Source organism: Rana temporaria, chromosome 3, assembly GCF_905171775.1.
Source record: "Rana temporaria chromosome 3, aRanTem1.1, whole genome shotgun sequence".
NCBI lineage: Eukaryota > Metazoa > Chordata > Amphibia > Anura > Ranidae > Rana > Rana temporaria.
The window spans coordinates 49,248,510-49,274,132 of record NC_053491.1 but is presented as its reverse complement, the minus strand read 5'-3'; the positions used below and the strand labels follow the sequence as shown (position 1 = coordinate 49,274,132).

At 39.2% G+C, this 25,623-nt stretch overlaps 1 protein-coding gene across 1 annotated transcript; it reads left to right on the top strand.

The window, feature by feature from the left end:
- The first annotated feature begins 14,860 nt into the window (after positions 1-14,860).
- On the top strand, positions 14,861-16,167 carry LOC120931269 (putative olfactory receptor 2B8). Its single transcript, XM_040342544.1, has one exon. The coding sequence runs from the start codon at positions 15,230-15,232 to the stop codon at positions 16,163-16,165; it is 936 nt and encodes a 311-aa protein (XP_040198478.1). The 5' UTR covers positions 14,861-15,229; the 3' UTR covers positions 16,166-16,167.
- The last annotated feature ends 9,456 nt before the right edge of the window (positions 16,168-25,623 follow it).

The window sequence follows — 25,623 nt, the reverse complement described above, 5'->3', positions numbered from 1 at the left end:
TGCTTTCACATTGGGATTGCAGATGAGGCTTCTTTCAGGCGCTTTACAGCTTCTTTTTTTTAACGCCAAAGCGCCTGAAAAACGCTTGAATAACGCCCGAAAAACGCCCCCGTGTGAAAGGGGCCTAATCATTTAAAGTGCCTTGAAAAAGTATTTATACCCCTTGAAATTTTTCATATTTCTTCAAGCTACAACCAAAATGTAAATTTATTTTATTGGGATTTTATGTTAAAGACCAACACAAAGTGCCACATAATTGTGAAGTGGAAGAAAAATGATAAATGTTTTTTAATTCTTTTTACAAATAAATATGTGAAAAGTGTGGCGTGCATTTGTATTCAGCCCCCCTGAGTCGATAATTTGTAGAACCCCCTTTCACTGCAGTTAGAACTGTAAGTCTTTTTGGGGATGTCTCTACCAGCTTTGTACATCTAGAGAGTGACAGTTTTGCCCATTCTTCTAGGCAAAATATCTCAAGCTCTGTCAGAATGGATGGAGAGTGTCTGTGAACAGCAATTCTCAAGTCTTGCCACAGATTCTTAATTGGATTTAGGTCTGGACTTTGACTGGTTCATTTTAACACATAAATATATTCTAAACCATTCCATTGTAGCTCTGGCTGTATGTTTTGGGTCGTTGTCCTGCTGGAAGGTGAACCTCCACCCAGTCTCAAGTCTTTTGCAGACTTTAATGCCATGTACACACGATCGGTTCATCCGATGAAAACGGACCGATGGATTTTTTCATCAGATATCCGATGAAGCTGACTTTCATCAGTCGTGCCTACACACCATCGGTTAAAAAAAGATCGTTTCAGAACACGGTGATGTAAAACACAACGACGTGCAGAGAAAAATGAAGTTCAATGCTTCCGAGCATGCGTCGACTTGATTCTGAGCATGCGTGGATTTTTAACCGATGGACGTGCCCACAGACGATCGTTTTTTTCTATCTGTTAGTTAACCAATCTAATAATTTTAAAACAAGTTCCTATTTTTTTTACCAATTGATAAATAACTGATGGGGCCCACACACGATCAGTAGTCTGATGAAAACGGTCCATCAGACCGTTTTCATCAGACAAACCGATCGTGTGTACGTGGCATAACAGGTTTTCTTCTAAGATTGCCCTGTATTTGGCTCCATCCATCTTCCCATCAACTCTGACCAGCTTCCCTGCACCTGCTGAAGACAAGCATCCCCAGAACATGATGCTGCCACCACCATGGTTCACGGTGGGGATGGTATGTCCAGGGTGATGTGCAGTGTTAGTTTTCCGCCACACATAGTGTTTTGCTTTTAGGCCAAAAAAGTTCAATTTTGGGCTCACCTAACTAAGGCATCTTCTTCCACATGTTTTCTGTGTCCCCCACATGACTTTTCGCAAACTGCAAACAGGACTTCTTATGACTTCCTTTCAACAATGGTATTCTTCTTGCCACTATTCCATAAAAGCCATATTTGTGGAGTGCACAACTAATAGTTGTCCTGTGGACAGATTCTCCCACCTGAGCTGTGGATCTCTGTAGCTCCTTCAGAGTTACCATGGGCCTCTTGGCTACTTCTCTGATGAATGTTCTCCCTGTCAGTTTAGGTGGACAGCCATGTCTTGGTAGGTTTGCAGTTGTGCCATATTATTTCCATTTTTGGATAGTGGATTGAACAGTGCTCCGTGAGATGTTTGGGATATTTTTTATAACCTAACCCTCATTTTTTCTTCTCCACAACTTTATCCCTGACCTGTCTGGTGTGTTCCTTGGCATACATGATGCTGTTTGTTCACTAAGGTTCTCTAACAAACCTCTGAGGGCTTCATAGAACAGCTGTATTTATACTGAGATTAAATTACACACAGTTGGACTCTATTTACTAATTAGGTGACTTCTGAAGGCAATTGGTTCCACTAGATTTTAGTTAGGGGTACCCTTGAATACAAAGGCATGCCACACTTTTGTAAAAAGAAAAAAATGAAAATCATTTATAATTTTCCTTCCACTTCACAATTATGTGCCACTTTGTGTTGGTCTATCACATAAAATCCCAATAAAATACATTTAAGTTTTTGGTTGTAACATGACGAAATGAGGAACATTTTAAGGGGTATGAATACTTTTTCAAGGCACTGTATGTCTGGCCTGAAATTCACCTCTAATGCTGGAAACGATAAATCATTGTACAATGCATGCAACTCTAATTTAAAGGCTGGAAGACTGTGATAGTCTGGATTAAATGCCAATCTTTCATAATATTATTGTTCATATTAAACTTAAGGAAGCACAATGTATAAATACCTACACAACCATTGAGGTAATCTCTGTTGTTGGTTCTTTACATTCTTATTATTTTTTTCCCCATGCATTGGAGCTGTGCCCGAACTGCATGGGTCAACTGCTTGTTTTATCTAGGGGTGAGCAGAAAGCTTATACTCACTCGATCCTTCAATCCTTCAGAGAACGGTGCTTCCTCACTGTCCAGAAGTGGACTGTTCCTGTTCTATGGAGCCCATTCTAGGCGTGATGATGTCAAGAACAATCCACTATTCAAAACTACTGGAGCAGAGGGGGTTCCGGCCTGGTCTTGCGCTGGGAGGATTGAAGAATTAGGTAAGTATATCTCTGTTCTCCTCTCTTCTAGAAAAAAAACAAGTATTTAAACCTTGCAGTGTGAGTGCAGCCCCACTGCATGGGGAAAAAAATGTAAAGGTCACCATAGGTGGACTGAAATTGAGCCAATTGAGCAGGAACAGTAGCGTTTTGATACTTATATGATTTAACGCTTAACAAAAATATTCAATAAACAATAAACAATAAAGGAACAGGTAGAATATTGATCAGTATGTAGCCATGCCTGCTCAACAGAATTCAATCCCTTGATCAACTTCTGTTGAAGAGACGTGCTTGAAACATTTCTCGATAAGCGGCTGTAACGGCTACCCATGTAGTGAGAGGGTATCAGCCGTTGGAGACGTCCTTTTCCCTGGCAAGTTGCTGTATGCAAGTAAAGCCGGTATAATCCCATCCACGAGATCCAGAGAGAGAGTCAGGTTCAGCTGTAAAAGGAGCAGAATAATAATCCAATAGAATGCCCTTTCAAGAACGAGACGGGGCTACGTTTTGAAGGGTCAAGTAGGACTCTTTAATGGTACACTTAGCTTTCTTATATACAGTACAGCATGTTAAAATTAATCACAGGAACAATGAACTCCCCACCCACACATCACACCTTGGGGGGCTTCAATCACATTCTTTGAGCTAATTACTAAACATTCTAGACATGTCGGCGCCGGCCTATAATTATCATGATCTAATCACTGCACATTCCTTCATTAACAGAACTCAAACAAAACACCATCACACAATGATCTCTTTTCAATCCACATCCCTAGACAGACGTTCTGTCTCCGACAAGTACATTCCACACATAAACAGTATTTAGCATACATAATTAGAGGTCTGGGAGCAGACCTGGATTAACACATTTCAAAAGAATGTGTCCCCACATTGAATAGCCAACAACTTGTGATATCTCAAGACATCCTGCAAACATGAATTATTATTAATGTCCCATCTCATGTAATACATGAATTATGATTCACTTGCCACCCCATCTCCTGGCTCAATCTGTGCCCAAAAGTCACTCCTGTTACAGCGGCTGCATCATTGCAGCCGCTGTTAAAATACAATGTCCTGGTAGGGGTATTCCTCCATATGCCTGGCTTGTGTGAATGGAGGAAGCTTTAAGTTTTTTTTTTTTCATTCAGCCTGCTGGCTGAGAGAAAAAAGCTACTTGTCTAGACCCTGCTCAAACACATCAGGAAAATCAGACGTCCCTTTCTGCATGCTTGTTCTGAGTCTGTAACTCAAATAATTTAAACAAATAGTCAGTATGACAGCCAAATGACAAAACCAAACAAGGAACGAGGAAGGAGACAGGAAAATAATCAGTACATTTATTAAAGCTAAAAACAATAGCACACTTCCAGTATAATAACTGTGATCATCTAGAACACACACAGAACCGGTGTTCCGTCGAAAGAGCCAATTTGTCAAAATCTCCAATTACGTCACTGCCGGTGACTCTCCAGTAGCAGTAATTGCAGATTTTGACGACTTGCCTGTTTTCTTAGAACACCGGCAGTTATATACACTACGGTACACGTCGAGTTGGCTGTTTTGACAGAACACCAGGTAAGGAGTAAAAAAACATGTGGCCGCCTTGGAGGCGGCCATGTAGTTAGCTAGTAGCGGGTGGACTAACAATGTCCACTCCATTATATCGTGTAGCGTAGTGTATACGCTGCCGGTGTTCTGTGAAAACAGGCAAGTCATCAAAATCTGCAGTTACTGCTGCTGGAGAGTTACCTGCAGTGATGTAATTGGAGATTTTGACGAGTTGGCTCTTTTCACAGAACACCGGCAGCCTGAGCTTCTCCAACCCACAGACGAACCATGCTATCAAACAGCACACAGCCAGCTCAAGAAAACATCAGAGAAAAGCACCTGAGGCCAATCAGTGTTCTCGTGGATGAAGTTGGCTGTAGGGGTGGGCAGCAACGCGTTTCAAAGAATCCACCTTCTTTGCCAGACCTGCCCAGGATTGGTATCGGGAAAGATTTATGCAAGAATGAGTGGCAGAACTATACGGCCCAGTGTGACACACAGGGCTTGACATCACACTGAAGTATTTGGACTTATGGACTATAGCACCCAGCAATACCATCAATCAAATATTGGGTAAACAGATAAAAACAAAAATCAGGTGGACTACCTAGTTCAGCAAGCTGTCTGTAATGAATACAAAGATAATATAAATAAAATGGAACAAATCCAAAACAAAGTGTATAAGGGGATGTGGCACAAGGACATAAATGATGGAACTAATAAACTACACAACCCAGCAGAAGAACCACACATAATGATAGCAAAAATATTGAAAATTAACATGCTGGGGGATAAACTGCATACTTAACACAATAAGAAAGAAACTGTCTCCCCTGGGACTTTGTTGCAGCCAGAAAGTAACAACAGTGTATACAAAAAATATAAAAACTGAAATGATAAAAACTCTGGTCTCTATACATGCGAAATACGCACCCTCACAGCATGGACATATGAAACATCAATACATGTCAAGAAAAATTTGTTACTCCACATAAAACCTAATAAGTTTTGATTATCAATTAATCTTCATCAGGAGTTGGTGGCGAAAGTGCATGGATTGCCAGAGTATGCAATACGCAGCATTAAAATTTGCCCTGCAGGACCCACAGAGCCATGTTGATCTGGCGTAAAAAAATGAAAAGGAGCTGGGATAGATTGAAACAAGCCAACACCCACTGCACAGTCTACAGTTGTGGCCTTGTGTGCATAGGTCCTGGGTTGAGACAAATACTGCAATTAATACAATACAAGCCAGACTGCATAACCTAAAAAGCCCTTAAAGGAGTTGTAAAGGTTCATGTTTTTTCACCTTAATGCATCCTATGAGCTCTTCATTGGATAGATTGATAGCAGCGCAGCCATTGGCTTGCGCTGCTGTCAATCAACTCCAATGACGTGAGGGCCGGGAGCTGAGTCCTGTAGTCGGCGGCTATGGATGCCGAATACAGGACTCAGGAGTGCGCCCGTAAGGTAACCCCCTTGGGAGAGCGCTTCCCATAGGGGGTTATCAGAAGCAGGGAGGAGCCGAGAGAGCCGCCGAGGGACCCCAGAATATGCCGTTCGGGCCACTCTGTGCAAAATGAGCTGCACAGTGGAGGTAAGTATGATATGTTTGTTATTTAAAAACAAAAATATTCGAACCTTTAGGCCTCGTACACATGATAGGTTAACCAGAGGACAACGGTCTGATGGACCGTTTTCATCGGTCAAAACCGATCGTGTGTGGGCCCCATAGGTTATTTAACCATAGGTGAAAAAAAAGCCAACTTGCTTTAAAATTAACCTATGGATTCCTAACCGATAGGACAAAACCGATCGTTAGTAGGCACGACCATCGGTTAAAAATCCACGCATGCTCAGAATCAAGTCGACGCATGCTTGGAAGCATTGAACTTCGTTTTTTTCAGCACGTCGTTGTGTTTTACGTCACCGCGTTCTAACACGATCGGTTATTTAACCTATGGTGTGTAGGCGTGACGGACCATCAGTCAGCTTTATCGGTTAACCTATGACAACGGTCCTTAAGACCATTCTCATCGGATGGACTGATCGTGTGTACGAGGCTTTAGTGTCACTTTAGTCTGGAGAAGGATATGCAAGTGGAAAGTATAGTAAAATCCTGAAAAAATAACACATGATTATGTACTCTTAAAGATCGGGTATTTAAAAGCAAATAGCTATATCATTTATTGCACAATACATTTAAAAACAGATATAGATAAGTTAAAAAAGGAGTTAAAAAATTAAGAGCGATTTACTATATCTAGGAACTAGTTTTTAAGACTTCATTCACACATGTCTGGTGCACATTTTATGTCCATTTTCACTGTGAATAATATAAGCATTTGTTCAGCAGTTCAGGTTTTGATGCAAAATTTGCAAGGTTCAGGAAGGAATTTTTGTCACAGCTGCGATTTCAGTGCTGGCCAATACATAGTAGATAAAGGGTGTTAACTCTTTTATTAGGAGAATAATCTGTGCTGAAATCCTGAACTGAATTCTGAGCTGAAATCTGAAAACAGCTAAACACATGTGCGATTCAGAAGTGTTCCCATAGAAATTATTGTTATTTCACATGTGATGTGAATCAAATGCGGTTCAAAACACATCTAATTTGCATATACTGTTTGTGAACCGAGCCTTAAGAGGAAGGCAAGTCAAAATCTAACTAAGCAGTAATGCAAGGCTTTCTCCCTGGTGTGGAGTGTCATGCTCGCCCCCTCCCTTGAGGGGGGAGGAGCGAGCAGGAGAGTCAGGACGCCCACTAACACACAGCTCCTTTCTCTATCTGCAATGTAGAGAGCGTCCTGAGAAAAAAAAAAAAAAAAAAAGAGAGCGTCCTGACTCTCCTGCTCGCCCCCTCAACCCACTAAAAATGGGAGCAAGCTGATATGGGGCTAGATCAGACCTTCCTGGGCCACATTGGAAGAAGAGCACTAACAAAAAGAATGAGCAGAAAAAGTCAGGCAAATCCCAAGTTAACGATCACTAATGAACCTATCTGAGCAATAAAACTTCATTTGTTTGTAATATTTTTTATTATAAAAGTAAAAGAGGGCAACATAAAACTAGTGCAATATTCACAAGATTTGTTTTTGATAAACAAATGCATCAATATCTGGTTGTATGGATGTAGTGGCAATCAATTCTCAATGAATTCTCAAGGTGCTCATCAGATATTTCTTTGTGTGCTTCAGGCTTGAAAATAGTTTCTCACAAATATAGGTGCTGCCGAAAACTGATGACATGAATATGGAGTTATGTGTAAATTGGGACAGTTTTCTTTGGGAAGATAAAACTTGTGGAAGTTCAGCAGAGACACTGTAAAATGTTCTTTGGCTGCATGTGCTTGCTAAGTGTAAATGCATATTTATAAATAATACCCCAAAAATCTGTATTTTTAAAAACGTTTTACATTTTTTGTTGGGTCGCATTCATATTCGTCATGGGCCACAGGTTGGACACCCTGGAATAGAAGTATAGATATCATTAAAGGTTGGTATTTACTCTTAGGCCGCGTACACACGGTCGATCCATCCGATGAGAATGGTCCGATGGACCGTTTTCATCGGTTCACCGCTGAAGCAGACTGATGGTCTGATGTGCGTACACACCATCGTTCCAAAAACCGATCGGGTCAGAACGCGGTGACGTAAAACACACAACGTGCTGAAAAAAACGAAATTCAATGCTTCCAAGCATGCGTCGACTTGATTCTGAGCATGCGCGGGTTTTGAACCGATGCTTTTGTGTACTAACCATCGGTTTGGACCTATCGGTCAGCGGTCCATCGGTTCGATTTTAAAGCAAGTTCTCTAATTTTTGTCCGAAGGACAACAGACCAATGGGGCGTACACACGGACGGTTTGGACCGATGAAACTGGACTTCAGGCTGTTTTCATCGGTTTGGTCCGATGGTGTGTACGCGGCCTTAAATTTCCTAATTTAACTATTTTGGGGCCAGAGTATCTAAAATAAAAATCCAAAACATTTCTCTATGGCGCAATTTTTAAAATCTTCTGAAAAAGATTTACCGTTAGGAATGGCTTCAGTGGCACAGACTTTAAGACCTTCAGTTCTCCTGTTATGTTTCAGTGTAAAATGTATGATCACAGTAGGATCCCTTTGTTCTGACAGCTAAACAATTGGCATTTTCTGAAGGAGAAATCAGCAACAGCCACTTCCATTTTTATTTCAAGATAGATTTATTTTCTTGTCCAACTTAGCTTATCCAAACCCAGTGTCACCTCAAGACAAAAGCCAAAGGATGGCTGCAGAGTGTATACACATCTGTAGTGATTTTTAATAAAACAAATAAAATAAAAAACTATTTTAGCATAAAGAAAGTCAAATATTCACTATTATGAATTTGAAGTAAATCAGTTAACTCTCTTTTTTTTATAGGTACACTTTAACTACAACACAATACTAATTACATAACACAAAATAACAACTACATTACCAAACACAGATTTCATTGCAGCGCTTTTGCAATTACTGAACTGTTCTGAAATATAGGATTAACCCAAAAAATTTAAATAAACTGAATTGACTCTATCTTGTTCTGAGCCCACATGATAGTTCACCAGATATGACTAAAAAATTGTCAACAAATATTAATTACAAATGGCCACTAATTCAATTTTAATTAAAAGTATTCATTACTTGGGAACACACACATTTGTGTTCAGAATTATTCATTTTTGTAAGCGTTATATTTTTATTGTTACAGGCAGGATATAAAAATATTTTTTAAAAGCATTAGAGTATACTGTAGTAGAAAACATTGATATTTACATACTATAAAAGACGTAAGTTGACATTGGTAAACAGTCAATGAGAAAAACTTATTCAATTTTTTATAGTAGCAATTTAATTAGGTAAATTGAAAAACAATTGTGGTCCAGAAGCAGACAGGGTGAAAAGTGTAATAATATTTGTATACTTTATATATAAATGAAAGAGGTGAGGGGTTCCGCGCAACCTAGCACGCGGACATGGTGAAAGTGCTAAGTATAAATAAATAAATAAATAAATATAAATACTGATCAGTGATAACACAAACAAGAGCAAATGACAGCTCAATCCAATCCAGTGAGAGAGTGCAAATATCCAAACATCAAAATAACAATACTATATATACAATATATATAAAATATAATATGCAGTGAATATATAAAAAATATATACATATAAAAAATATAAATATATGAATGTATATAGTGAAGTCTATAGCCGTGAAAGAGTGTCCCTTCATAGGATGAGAAATGGATAAATAAATAAATCAATCTGGTGATCCAGTGCTAGTAGTGATTCTTCAAATAAGCATAGGCTGCCAGAAGAGATGTAGCTGATGTGATCACAAAACAATCCAATAAATAGTGTTGATAGATGGGTATAATAATCCCTCCCTGAGCTCCCGGGACTCTTACCTCCGCACAGATAATCAAGTGCATCCACTATAAGTATCTCGACCAGACCTCCGTATGTATGTTCCACTAATCCTCCTTAGATATTCATGACTGGGTCCTCTTATCCATCCAAACAGTCAGTGTGCCCAGGAGAGGAAACAGGGGAAACACAAAAACAAAGGAGGGGACTCCAATCGTGAAGTAGTAAGCACAAGCCGGTATTTATTAAAGAGGAAAGAGCTGCGCTTACATGTATTCTAAAAATATACAGCAAGGAACTTTTTAAAAACGAGCGGCGTTTCAGGCGCCTGTATACGTCACTCCAGGTGTACGTCCTCCCGTCCAATCCCTACGCGTTACGACACGTGTCACGTGTCTTCATCTGGGGAATCTGATTGGCGGTTGTGGTATTGTTTATGTATCCGAGCGACCGGAAGTAGTGGCGTGGCCATTTTGTTGGAGTCCAAAGTCTAACACATAGACTACCCATTCATTACAATGCATAGCAGAAGGCGTCACTCAATATGACGCTGCGGCTTACAATAGCTACATTGTGGGATCTCGTCTGCTAGTAATGATAGAGTAGTGGATCATATTAATCCCAAAAGGGAGGGAGTAAACGCGCGTACATATAAAAATAGAATATATATAATAATATATATAAATAATAAAAATGGTATGGTGTAAAGAAATAGCAATGTAAATATCGGTCAGTTGGCGGTACGTCATACTAACCTCAGGTTGAGACCAGCAAGAACGTCATCCAGCTGGTCAAACCATGATGGCGCTTTTCATTTATGTGTCTACAATTACACCAATAATACAAATAGGCATCTTGCATAGATGTATATCAGAAAACATACATATGCCATACAGTAGGATAATTAAAAAATGTATTAAATAAAATATGTATATACAGGCCGGGAACAAGTAGAGAATATACAACCTTATAAACATCTCTACATGGTAAAATAGATATATATATATATACACAGCGCAGTGTCATATACATATATAAATAAAATAATTATTTTAAAATAATATATATAAAAATATATAGTTAAAAGATTATATATAAAATGTAATAAAAGAAGTGTATATAATATAGGGAGGTCGCACACCTAGTTTGTCGCATGATAGTCAACATCTATGCATCTTATAACCTCGATATGAATGGTCATAGTGGTAAATATGAATAAAAGTATTAAAATAAAATACTTCAAAATACTGTACAATATATGAAATCAAAAATTACTTAAGAAGCAGTTGAGGTCAAATTCAACATTCATTCCTCCTGGTACTAGTGTTCGCATACAGTGTATCCATTTGGATTCTTTTTGGCTGATTGTGCGAATCTTGTGGCTCCCTCTCCATGAGGGGTTGTATTTCTCAACCCCCCAAAATTGGAGTTGGGTAGTGTCTCTATTATGGACCTGGTCAAAGTGTCTAGAGACACTATGTTTAGGGTAGCCATTAATAATATTGTCTATATGTTCGCCAATCCGTACCTTGAGGGCCCTTTTTGTCCTCAAGGTACGGATTGGCGAACATATAGACAATATTATTAATGGCTACCCTAAACATAGTGTCTCTAGACACTTTGACCAGGTCCATAATAGAGACACTACCCAACTCCAATTTTGGGGGGTTAAGAAATACAACCCCTCATGGAGAGGGAGCCACAAGATTCGCACAATCAGCCAAAAAGAATCCAAATGGATACACCGTATGCGAACACTAGTACCAGGAGGAATGAATGTTGAATTTGACCTCAACTGCTTCTTAAGTAATTTTTGATTTCATATATTGTACAGTATTTTGAAGTATTTTATTTTAATACTTTTATTCATATTTACCACTATGACCATTCATATCGAGGTTATAAGATGCATAGATGTTGACTATCATGCGACAAACTAGGTGTGCGACCTCCCTATATTATATACACTTCTTTTATTACATTTTATATATAATCTTTTAACTATATATTTTTATATATATTATTTTAAAATAATTATTTTTATTTATATATGTATATGACACTGCGCTGTGTATATATATATATATCTATTTTACCATGTAGAGATGTTTATAAGGTTGTATATTCTCTACTTGTTCCCGGCCTGTATATACATATTTTATTTAATACATTTTTTAATTATCCTACTGTATGGCATATGTATGTTTTCTGATATACATCTATGCAAGATGCCTATTTGTATTATTGGTGTAATTGTAGACACATAAATGAAAAGCGCCATCATGGTTTGACCAGCTGGATGACGTTCTTGCTGGTCTCAACCTGAGGTTAGTATGACGTACCGCCAACTGACCGATATTTACATTGCTATTTCTTTACACCATACCATTTTTATTATTTATATATATTATTATATATATTCTATTTTTATATGTACGCGCGTTTACTCCCTCCCTTTTGGGATTAATATGATCCACTACTCTATCATTACTAGCAGACGAGATCCCACAATGTAGCTATTGTAAGCCGCAGCGTCATATTGAGTGACGCCTTCTGCTATGCATTGTAATGAATGGGTAGTCTATGTGTTAGACTTTGGACTCCAACAAAATGGCCACGCCACTACTTCCGGTCGCTCGGATACATAAACAATACCACAACCGCCAATCAGATTCCCCAGATGAAGACACGTGACACGTGTCGTAACGCGTAGGGATTGGACGGGAGGACGTACACCTGGAGTGACGTATACAGGCGCCTGAAACGCCGCTCGTTTTTAAAAAGTTCCTTGCTGTATATTTTTAGAATACATGTAAGCGCAGCTCTTTCCTCTTTAATAAATACCGGCTTGTGCTTACTACTTCACGATTGGAGTCCCCTCCTTTGTTTTTGTGTTTCCCCTGTTTCCTCTCCTGGGCACACTGACTGTTTGGATGGATAAGAGGACCCAGTCATGAATATCTAAGGAGGATTAGTGGAACATACATACGGAGGTCTGGTCGAGATACTTATAGTGGATGCACTTGATTATCTGTGCGGAGGTAAGAGTCCCGGGAGCTCAGGGAGGGATTATTATACCCATCTATCAACACTATTTATTGGATTGTTTTGTGATCACATCAGCTACATCTCTTCTGGCAGCCTATGCTTATTTGAAGAATCACTACTAGCACTGGATCACCAGATTGATTTATTTATTTATCCATTTCTCATCCTATGAAGGGACACTCTTTCACGGCTATAGACTTCACTATATACATTCATATATTTATATTTTTTATATGTATATATTTTTTATATATTCACTGCATATTATATTTTATATATATTGTATATATAGTATTGTTATTTTGATGTTTGGATATTTGCACTCTGTCACTGGATTGGATTGAGCTGTCATTTGCTCTTGTTTGTGTTATCACTGATCAGTATTTATATTTATTTATTTATTTATTTATTTATTTATACTTAGCACTTTCACCATGTCCGCGTGCTAGGTTGCGCGGAACCCCTCACCTCTTTCATTTATATATTTGTGTATTGTAAACACTTTAGGTTTTGCAGCAACTTATTGATACATGTTGTTTAGGGTTGATTCATTGAGTGTCTATAGTAGCGCATAAGCACTGTCACTTTATATACTTTATATATACACTGTTCAAAAAAAATAAAAGGAACACTTTTCAATCAGAACTCCTGGGATATTGATCTGGTCAGTTAAGTAGCAGAGGGGGAGGGGTGTATACAGAGGGGATTGTTAATCAGTTTTAGCTTCTTTGCTGTTAATTGAAATTAACAACAGGTGCATTAGATGGGCAACAATGAGACAACCTCCAAAACAGGAATAGTTTTTCAGGTGGAGGTGTCTGCCATTTTTTTCCCTACTCATCTTTTCTGGCTGATTTTCACTAGTTTTGCATTTGGCTAGGGTCAGTTTCATTACTGGTAGCACAAGGCCATACCTGGACCCTATAAAGGTTGCACAGGCAGTCCAACTCCTCCCGGATGGCACATTAATACGTGTCATTGCCAGAAGGTTTGCCGTGTCTCCCAGCACAGTCTCAAGAGCATGGAGGAGATTCCAGGAGACAGGCAGTTACTCTAGGAGAAGGTCCTTAACCCATCAGCAGAACCGGTATCTGCTCCTTTGTATAAGGAGGAACAGGATAAGCACTGCCAGAGCCCTACAAAATGACCTCAAGCAGGCCACTGGATATCCCCATCCACTGGTGTGAATGTCTCTGACCGAACAATCAGAAACAGACTTCATGGGGGTGGCCCGAGGGCCCGACGTCCTCTAGAGTGCTCTGTGCTAACTGCCAGATACTGTGGACACTGTGGAGCTCGATTGGCATTTTTCATTGAACACCAGAAATGGTAGGTCCGCAACTGGTGCCCCATGCTTTTCACAGATAAGAGCAGGTTCACCCTGAGCATATGTGACAGACATGAAAGGGTCTGGAGAAGCCGCAGGGAACTTTATGCTGCCTGTAACATCATTCAGCATTACCGGTTTGGTGGTGGGTCAGTGATAGTCTGGGGAAGCATATCCATGGAGGGACACACAGACCTCTATAGTCTACACAATGGCACTCTGATATATATATATATATATATATATATATATATATATATATATATATATATATATATATATATATTGGTTGTCTTAACATTGTGGCAAGGTGTCCAAGTATTTAGAAAAGTGATAAATATAATTTTTCATTAGTTGCAAAAATATTTTGTAGAACCAATTGGTAGATGGGATTGAAGTTTGCAAGTTACATTATTTCCCTATTATACATGATATCTGAAAATGTATCATGACTCAACAGTACCCTGAAAAATGTTCCTTTTGTCCTGAAACCCTTCTGAAAATGATTATTGGACTTCCGGGTATGTGACTGCGCCCCATAGCTGTATGTGTGCCATGTGAGATCATTTAAGACACTGCTGTCTCTGACTGCTGGCCTCATTAGATTTGGTGATGTCACTGCTGTCCTGCTCACTGTTCTCCTTGCTAAAGAACTGCAGTGTATGGATTATTCAGCTTCTGCTTAATGTGTTCTTTGGATCTGTGCTTATTCAGCCCTCCTGATGCTGCATGATTATTCCTCCATCAATCCGTAGATCAGTAGACATCGGGAGACATCTCACAACTGTTTGGCCTATCAATGAACTAAATATGTAACTGCCATACAAAAAAGAGTGATCTCAGATGACAAAGGTTTAGTTTACCCAAGAAATGTTAGAATCACTGATATCTGCTCAAAGGAAACCCTTGACTATCTGGCCATCTCGTATTCTTATAGCTCAATTTAAAACGTCCATCCAGCTAAAACTGATGTCTTATTCATGTGTTGGATTGTCACCTGTCAGGTTTTCAACATCATGGAAATCCCACAGAATACAAATCCAGCCAAGACCATATCCACATCCAAATTCTAGAGGTGACAAATATGCTTGATAGATAATAACCCGCCATAAAAGAGGTCATATCTGAGATCTCAGAAAAAAAGATGTCCCACTTTTTGGATTCCCAGGTTTCTGGAAGGCTGACAGATGTATGAAGTCAAGGACTTTTCCTAAGAAGTCAAAGTATTGTTTATTCATAAGCCTGAATTTTCATGGCATTTTAACAACATAGTTCTATATCCACACTTTCTTCATGGTGAATAATGATGTGGAACTACACAAGAGTTGAGGAATTCATTCTTCTGGGGTTGACCAGACGCCAAGATATACAGACTGTCTTATTTCTGGTGTTTCTTATCAGTTATGTTACATCACTTATGGGTAATTTCCTTATTATTTTTGCCAGCAGGATAAGCCCCCATCTCCATACACCAATGTATTTTTTCTTGAGTAACTTATCATTTATGGACATTTGTTTCACCTCCAGTATAGTTCCCAAAATGCTGATAAATTTTTTATCACTGAAGAAAAGTATATCATTTAATGCCTGTTTTACCCAATTGTTTATACACATGGGTGTAGGAGGCTCGGAATGCTGCCTTCTCTTAGCAATGGCTTATGATCGCTATGTGGCTATATGTAGCCCATTACACTATACCACCATTATGCATCCAAGCTTATGCGTGAAAATGGCAAGTGGCTGTTGGATTGTGGGCTTTATAAACTCATTAATAAACACATTATTTGCACTGCAATTGCCATTCTGTGGCCCAAATGTCATTAACCATTTTTTCTGTGAGATACCATATATAATAGAACTGTCCTGCATAGATGCTTCTCTTAATAAGACCATCATTTTTTTGTGTGCTATGTTTGTGGTTATGGGCCCATTTTTCTTTATTCTAATTACATATGGCAATATTATCTTTAGTATACTTAAGATCAGTACATCCGTCGGCCGGAAAAAAGCTTTCTCCACTTGTGCTTCACATATTATTGTAGTTACCTTATTCTACGGTACAATTATTTTTTTGTACATGAGACCGGGAGACACTCACGTGGCCAACCAGGATAAAATGGCCACCTTGTTCTATAGTGTTGTAACTCCAATGCTTAACCCTTTCATCTACACCTTGAGAAACAAAGATGTTAAAGGGGCGTTGCTGTGGATTACAATAAAAAAGCATGTGTCAGAATAAGAATAGGAACTGTAAGTACAAACCCAATGCACCACTTACTCTTGTCTCTGGTCTCCAAGTGAACGTTTGCTTGTCATCAGATTAAAATAAGTTGATGAGAACTGCACTCCAATCTGTGCTCTTGCAGATCATTTTACTAAATCATCTATAATATAGCTAAAGCCATAATGTCTCCACCCAAAAAACAATAACTTGTAGAGAAAGAATAGTAGATGAGTGGGAAACTCAAACACAAAAATAGAAGCTAAACCTCCAGGTTCATCTGATCCTTACACTCAAAATAGTTATTGATGATTAGGAATAGCTCAATAATAGAACTCATGTTTAGATCATCCTGTCATGGAATGCTGTTACAAATTATATCCCTTATACACTACTCATGATAATTAAAAACAGCAATATTTATTATGTACTTTATTCAAACCTTAATAAGGCAAAAAAGCTGAAAAAAATACTCTCATATCTAACATAAAATATTGGAAACACTGCATAGCCCCTGTAACATATAACTTCACAAAAATGGTATTGGAAGTCCACCAGGGATAACTGTACAACAGACGTTGATCTATATCATGTATAACATGAATAAAGCAATCACTTTGATTTTCTAGATTCTTTGCTGAACCAAGGAGATGCAGCGTGCATATGACAAGTGAATATAATTTTTAGAGCTAGGATTACACCAAACATCACTCAGTTTTTTTAGTACTATTGCAACAATGTTTTGTGGACAAATATGATACATGGTGAAATTTTGATGAATTTGTTTGTGTAAAGAAATAAATCTGAAGTATGAAGGAGAGTGTAACATTATGTGGGGTGTCTTTGCTGCCTTAGAACCTGGCAGCTTGCAGTCATTGAGTAGCCAATAAACTCCAGGTTGGACAGGAAATCCTTAAGCAGAAGCTGAGGTCTTCTGTGGTGAACTAGATCTTAAAATAAGTTGTGGCAGGCAACTTGTCATTGGTCCACATTTCGAAGCCTAGGAGTGTATCAGAAAAAAATTATCATAACCGTAAAAAAACATTATTTTATCATGGAAAAATCAGAGCCCTGAGCAAATTCCACTGAAGCGATATGGCACGATCTCAAACACCCCTAAAAATAAACAGTACATAAATTAGTTAAGTATACAGAAGGCTGTGGATTATTATTTGAGTCAGGACTCTACCATTCCTTGTATACAGAGAAATGATATTGTGGATTTTTTATAATTTATGGCTATTCACAATTACTTTTGGTTTCAAGGACAATATTATCTGCAGAGTAAAGGTGTTGCCATGGGAAGCAAAATTTGCCCCACTTTTTAATAATGTATTTATACCTAAAGAGCAGGAGGATGTTGTCTATGCCCCTCCCAGACCTCAATTGGTCTTGTGGAGGAGGTATATAGACGACATCCTCCTCTTTTGGGATTGAGAAATTGCTTTCTTGGAGTTATTCATGCAGTAAATCAATGGGAACAATAGAGGTATACAGTTGAACTTGAGGTGAGTGACTATCAAGTTAATTTCTTGTATCTCACTATTAGCGTTAAAAATGAGCATTTAATCACCATTACTTTCTTAAGGGCCACCAATAGGAATTCGTTTATCATCTTAATAGTTATCATCATAGGTCTTAACTTCCAGCTGTCCCACAAAGCCAGTTTCTCCGCCTCAGAAGAATTGTTTCCTGGCTGGAGGATTTTAATTTCCAGGCTGAAATTCTTAAAGCGGAGTTCCAGCTTAGGAAAAAATAAATAAAAGTCAGCAGCTACAAATACTGTAGCTGCTGACTTTTAAATTTAAGGACACTTACCTGTCCAGGGAGCCTGCGATGACGGCACACCAAGCCAATCTGTCCATCGGCTCCGGGTGCAGGCACCGGCACTCACAGCTGGTTTCTTACTGCACATGCATGAGTCGCGTGGCGCTTTCTGAATGGTCCTGTTGTCTCCTGGGACCCACACAGGTCCCAGAAGCCAACAGGGGACAGGAGGAGGACACAATGCAATCGTGGAAATGGCATAGCTTGCAAATGCAGAGGTCGAGAAGAAAAAGAGCAAAAATGGTACCAAAAAGCCAATAAAAAAATGTATTACAAAAAATGAGGGGGGGGTGTACTATTGTTTGACAGAGTTGCCTTTTTGCCTGGAACGCCGCTTTAAGTCTTGCTTTTCAGAAAATAATATATTGAGGCTTCTTTGGCAAACACAATGCAAACGATGCATTGCTGGTTGATAGAGATTCTATAGCACCTAGGACTACCCAGGATTTTTCTTTTTCTGGTATTACTTTATTTTCCATTGAACACTATGCAATGAGGAATATTATTAAATGACACTGGCCCATTCTCAAAAATGATCGGGTCTTAGGCAGCTTACTTCCTGATCAGCTTCAGGTCCTGTTCAGAGGTGTTCCATCTCTGAGACATAAAGTGGCTAAAACTGTGTTCTTTCAGGGAAAGGATTTTACACATGTAGGAAGTGCAACATTTGTCCCATTAATAGTTTAAGTTGCAGGAGGGTTACATCATTCCAGTTCAATGTTACTAGATATTAGATATCTAGCCTTCACCCCATCTCCTGGGTGCCTTGGGAAATCCCTTGCCTCCAGTGTTGATTGAGGTTGCTTGGTTATGTCCCTGTCAGTTTTGATACACAGGAGCTCCATATAAGTTCTTTTTTTTTTTTCAATTTCTTTATTTTTCACCTTTTCATTTATACAGGAAACCAAGTCTCATTTCCATACAAAAATAGAGTCGATTAATCAGCCTCATACAAACTGAATATATCATCCCGTTCTTCATATTACAAAAAATAAATTCATACATTCAATTTCCATCCTTCACACCAACTCCCTCCCCCCCAAGGTAATATCCCCTCAGGGCCAGGGGGGGCTAGTGCGACTCCTAGTCTGGGTCACAGTAATCATCCATATGTGAGGAGGAAAGCAAAAAAAAATATTATAATAAGTTCTACGTGTAATTTTGTGTACACTGTTGCAGTGTCCTTGTGGCCTGCAATATGTGTGCCATACTATGCAAGCCTTACATGTACGGTTGGGGAAAAATGTGGCTAACTAAAATTAAAGGGGTTGTAAACCCTTGTGTTTTTTCACCTTAATGCATCCTATGCATTAAGGTGAAAAAACTTCTGACACTGTCCAGCCCCCCAGACCCCCGTTTTACTCACCTGAGCCTGTTCGTTCCCTCATTGGAGATGGGCTCTTCCTCTCTGCCCGTTGTCTCGGCTCTTGATTGGATAGATAGCAGCACAGCCATTGGCTCCCGCTGCTATCAATCAAATCCAATAATGTGGGGGGAACAGAGAATTAGGCAGCAGAGTTTTCAGGTTCAGGCTGGAGTTGGCAACGACAAAAAGGCAGACAGAGGAGTCAAGCAGGGACGTGGTCAAAGAGCAAGCCAGAAGTCAGTTCAGGTAGACTACAAGTGTGGTCAGATGGATCAGAATGGCAACAGGAGATCAAACACAAGGAACAGGTAGCAGAATGCAGAATGCAGTAGACCAAAAGGCAAAGTTCTAGTGCAGCAGAGGTGTTTATATAGTTCACTTGGCGACTACGGCTAATGGAGATTCTCTGTCCATGGGTTTAGCTAATAGGACTTCTCCATCTATGGATTTGGCTAATAGGATTTCGTTGAGGAAATAGGCAAGGAGGTATTATAGCATAGCTCCAAGCCCTAGTTTAAAAGGTATATGCGAACGTGTTTGATTTACAGGCCAGAAGCACGTTTTCTACAGTTAACAAATGTCATGCACGTAGCATAAGAAGATACTGTATTAGGATACTAGGATAATATATTTTAGAGAGAGGCAGCTGGTGATTATATGAATGGCTTAGGAATGTATGTCCCTTTAAGATATAGACTAAGACGTATAATCAAGCTGTTATCTTCATGAGTACTCAAGGAACATTTAGTATGAGCAGTTCCACAATAGTAGCATGAATCCACAGTAGCTAATCCCAAGCAAGGTGGTAATTTAAACAGAGCAGGGTTCAAAAGATGATATATGTACTATGAGTAAGGAATATTTCACAAGCATTGAAAGTAGTATGGCAAGGGTAGTTATCCGTTTGCAGAGGATGACGGTTCAATGAATTCAGGTAGTGAGAGTCTCCTGCAGATAAATATCTGAGTGTCCCCACAGCAAATAGAATATTGATGGATTTGGTTTGGGAGTGCTTAATTCTTAGGGGATAGTAGTAACCAGGAGTTTGATGGCAGTGTGGACCGGGGTTCAGCAGGCTACGGCCGACAATAAAGGAACGCTTTATACTGGCAGTGCAATCAATTTATAGCAGCAAGACATGTGTATCAGGAAGCGCTGATTGCACTGGGCACTTCCGCGTTCCAGCGTGGAACGCATATGGCGCCGGGCAATGACGTCAGTGTGCGGCCGCAATCGGCGACAAGGACGTCGCTTACACAGTGGAATTTTACCTATACAAGCGCATATAAAAAAAATGGATTTCTGTTTTAACACCAGTGATGTAACTATTGTGTATAAAAATGGTGCGCTGTTCCTTTAAATAATGAATCTATCCAAAAAGTGTTCAACTGGCAAATTGCTCTCCAAAAAGACAATATAAAATAAAATAAAGTGCAAGTATCAACAGTGAAAATATACATAAACCTGCAATAATTGAAATATGAAGTCCATTAGATCATGTTAATTATTTATGAAGACAATCCAGGATAAATGCGCTAAATATTGAAAGTGTTCAGTGCTGGTGGACCAATTTCTATAATAAAAAGTGCTTTGGCGCTCCAAATGTGCTCCTCAAATTGAAAAAGGCAACCTCTTACCAAATGAAGTGGATCTTCGTTACAGAGCTCAAATTAGCCTGCAATTAATCCCCACAGTGGAAGCTTTAATTATAAGGCATTCCTGTTATGGTGCTCTGGTTGTTGTATAAACTCAAAACCTTTTCATCACACCTGTCTTTCTGGCTGCGATGACGACACACGCAATCTCCGCCCATGTAATTATTAAAATTAAATCTTTTTTGGCCAAATGTTGCAGCCTGATAGGTCCTTACACACTTCCCTATGTCATAAAATGGGAAACTGACCTAGGCTAAACTATGGACCAAGCTACCTGGAACCAAATTTGGCTAGACTTCTCTAAATGCTTTCAGAACATACTGGCTCAAGAGAATGCCTACAAATTGCTTTACCATTGGTACATGACCCCCGTTCATGTGGCCAAATGTCACCCTTCTGCATCCCCTTTGTGATAATCCCCTGCAGCGACACACAATCAGAGTGCAACAATTGATCACAAAGTGCAACAATTAGTCACATATCTGCAGTATATAAAGTACTTGCTACACATTTTGTAGCCCATTTTCGACAGATTCCAGCTTGGATCGCCACACACACCAGCACTCAGCTCCTATATGTAGACTTCTTCAAGTCTTCATGTCTATGCCCATGGTTAAAACCCCCCAGCTCCTGATTATCTCATGCTGCCCCTATCTGACAGGACCACATGCTGACAGATGCACTGATTGTGAGACATATTAGGGTAGGATACTCCACCTACTTGCTGGTTTCTTTCATTCTCCATTATGTTCTTTATCCATACTGCATTGTCCTTTTTACCATACTAGATTCTCTTGTTGTTTTGTATATTTTTTGTAGAGAAGTAGGCATCTGCTCCTGAGGAAGTGGATTTCAGACCACGAAACGCGTCAAGCTTGTTGATGCAATTATATTACACCACTATGCATTTCTATACATTTTATTGTATTCATGTTATTTGTTTCTCATGCATTAATTGTTATTGCAGCATGTCACAGTCTAGCCATATCTGGTGTATATAATTTTACATTGGACTGCGATTCCAATTATTTATGGCACAAGGTGATGAGTTCTTTCAATAAAACTATATCTTAAAATAAAAATTATCTGATAAAAAAAAAACTCTCTCTTATCAATATGGTTACTCTTTTACCTCTCTTTCTTTGTTGATTGTGATACTGTTGTTTACCCACTGTAAGCTACATCTCTCATTTATAGTCCTAACCCCCCTCTCCTTTGTACCATGAGGATCACATACATAGCATGCCAATCAAACAGACCTACAGTATATATCAATGCAAAACTGTTGTATCTCACATTGAAAGCAGATGCAGTGGCGTGACATCAGCACTAAAGTCTCTGCCCCAATACATTTTTCAGTCTATAGGTCATCTTCAGGGGACCTCCAGTGTAAACTCAAGAGTTTGGATCTGTGTTGGGAACTGGAGAGGAGAGCAATGTGGGTGGATGCATAGGCTACCCTGGATGATACCTACCAATGATGACATGCTAAGCTTGCTATACATTTTTTAGCCCATTTTCTGGTGAGTGGCCATTTCATGAGGTGGTGGCTGGTGATTCTTTACACTAGCAAGAGTCAAGCAACAATCTGAGTCATTGGTGGAGGACTTATAATACATATGTTTTTTTTCGACTATACAGAACTTTTTTGCACTTTATGCATTTTTTTTGCATATATTCTTTATTTTTATTGTGATATTATACTGCACTTTAGGATTGACATATTTATATTGATTTTTTCACTTAGATATGTGACTAATTGTTGCACTGTGATTGTGTGGCGCTGCAGGTGATTATCATTATAGGGTCTTTGTATATCAACATTTCTGCTAGCAGAATCTTTTATCACAGCACATACTTAATATTAGATAATTGCATCCCATTTGTGCTTTCGAGGATGTAGAGAGCAAGGCACTCTCTTTTTATCTGGTGGTCCTGCCCAAAGGTGATGTGATTCTGGACACGAGTCTATACAATAATAAGATCAGTCCTAAACATCTCCCTTGCATGTAATCCCTGGGAAGCCTTATTACATAAGCCAATCTTGTCCCTTTCTAAAGTCCAGAGAAAGCTGGTGGAATTTGTTTTCCAGGCGGTCCAACAGACATTGGCTAGAGCCTGGTGACAACCATTTCTTATCTTTGCCGAGGTCAAAACAGAGGGTCATGGGTACTATGGTTCATGAAAAAAAAACACCTCTACACTTACTGATACCCACACCAAATTTCTGAAGATTTGGGACCAATGGTTGTCCTATAATGACCACCTTAATCTGGACTGTACTCTACTCTCCATGTGATTACTGCATGGATCACTACTGCTAGCTATGCTGATTACTGGACCCCATTGGAACTTTCCCTATCCTACCTACCTCTCCCCCCCCCCCCCAGACAAGTCTTCTTTCTTCCCACTCTCCCTTCCTCTACATCTTCTGCACCTACCCTATGGTCTCTCAGACTCTACTTTATATCCGCCATTGCCCTTTCCTAGATTCACAGATTGAATCCATAGCCTATTTCCCCCCCCCCCCCACTTTCACAGAGACATGCGCCTTTACCGGCATTGAACAACACTATCGGTGTGTTTTGTTTGTTTACCCACTTGAGAAGTATCCACAATCATCTATATACTGTTCATTATTTAATTGTGTTTTGCTGTTCCTCTCTAATTGGTGCATTTATGCATCTCCGCCTGTTAGACCTCTATGTTCTGTATTACTGAGCAACAGTTTGCTGTATAAAACTTAAAAATCTTAATAAAATACTTTGTGAAACAAATGTTGTGGTCTTATGTTTGTCAATTGCATTCTCCCTTACTAAATAAAATAAATACAAATGTAAATCGTCACAGTGATAGGAAATCAACCCAATGGGGGCACATCATTTAGAACTTGAGAGGCATATACTTCTTGTCTCCATTAATAGGGGTGAAAAAAAAGTTTTGCCTAAAGTTTTATTTACATCAGTGAAGTAATTTTATAAATAAAACCACAGAGGCTAAATTAGCCGTGGATGTCACAGGTACATTTTAGTTTCTTTCCAGTTTTATTTTTATACTGTTCTTTCTTGTTAGTGTTTTGAGATATTATATCCCATGGGTACAAAAAAGTCAATTAGCAGCACAAGAGTATTCATCAGGGATTAATAAAGTCTTACAAGCTGTAGCGTGTAGACATCTATATATGGTCTCTGAATTCTATACCTTGGTGCATGTATGAAAATAACATGGACCGTGCTTATACCAAAGGCAATGTATAGAAAATGAAGACTGCAGTTTAAACATATTGGTTTTCATTGTTAAGAGGGATATCAGGTAAGCCATGTGCTCTATATACTGTATGCTGATCCTGTAAATGAGAAACGTGTACAATACTTCTCTTATTTACATGCTGGCAGCATGTGACTGTATGAAATGAATCCCAATTTCATGAATCTGATTTTTCATTTTAAACCCATGATGGAGACAGTCAAACCTGAAATCTCAATTTTGAAATATGAGGCTCCATGGAAGAAAAAAATGTAAAGATAATTTAAAAAATTACAACATACAACTGAGCAAATTTCTAGTAATTCTTTTGTGATTTTACTACAATTTTCTAAAGAGCCATTATATGTCCGTGTTGTCACCGTGTCCCTGCAAGAGTAAAATGAAACATTGCATGGAAAGACTAGTTGCTGTTGAAGTAAAAATAAAGGGGCAGATTCACATAGAATCCGCGGCGGCGTAGTGTAAGCCATTCACACTACGCCGCCACAACTTACTGGAGCAAGTGCCGTATTCTCCAAGCACTTGCGTAGTGTAAATGGCCCGGTGTATGGCAGCGTAATTCAAAGGGGGCGGCTTGAATTTAAATTAAGCATAAAAATAGCCCAGTGCGCATGCTCCAGCTCACGACGGAAAACGTCAAAGACGCCGACGTGAGCGTCATTGACGTAAAGTCCTATTCGCGAACGACTTAGGAAAACGACGTAAACGTCGGAAAAAGACGACGCTGACCCGACGCCATACTTAACATAGCATACGACGGACCTTCGTAAACTTACCCCTCATATAGCAGGGGTAAGTTTACGCTTACGGAAACGTCGTAAATTCACTGTGTCGACCGTGCGTACGTTCAGGAATCTCGCGTAAATAGCTCATTTGCATAGACGACGGGGAAAACGACGAGGCGACACCTAGTGGCGGGAAAAAAAATTGCATTTAAGATCTGACAGCGTAAGAGCCTTACGCCTGTCAGATCTAATGGATATCTATGCGTAACTGATTCTAAGAATCAGTCGCATAGATACGACGGCCCAGATTAGGACTTACGACGGCGCAAATGGCTTTGCGCCGTCGTAAGCCCTTTGAGAATCTGGGCCAAAGCGGCTGCTGTTGCTGACTTCCTTCTGAAAATGCTAGTTGCCTGGTTGTTTTGTCACTTGCGTGCAAGCTGAGTCAAAGTAAGGATGGCCATAAATTATACAATTTTCTTATTCTATTTCCTATAGATTTATCTTCAACTATGTAGTGCAAGGGCCTGCCTGATTGCATACACATGGAAGTGTTTAGGTTTGACCTCATATTATATGGTTTTGGTAAATTTAAAGGAAAATTGTACAAGAAAATTATATAATATATGGCCAGCC

What these genes read in the sequence shown, in the direction of transcription:
- LOC120931269 (XM_040342544.1), top strand. Translation starts at nt 15,230, where the DNA reads ATGATGTGGAACTACACAAGAGTTGAGGAATTCATTCTTCTGGGGTTG.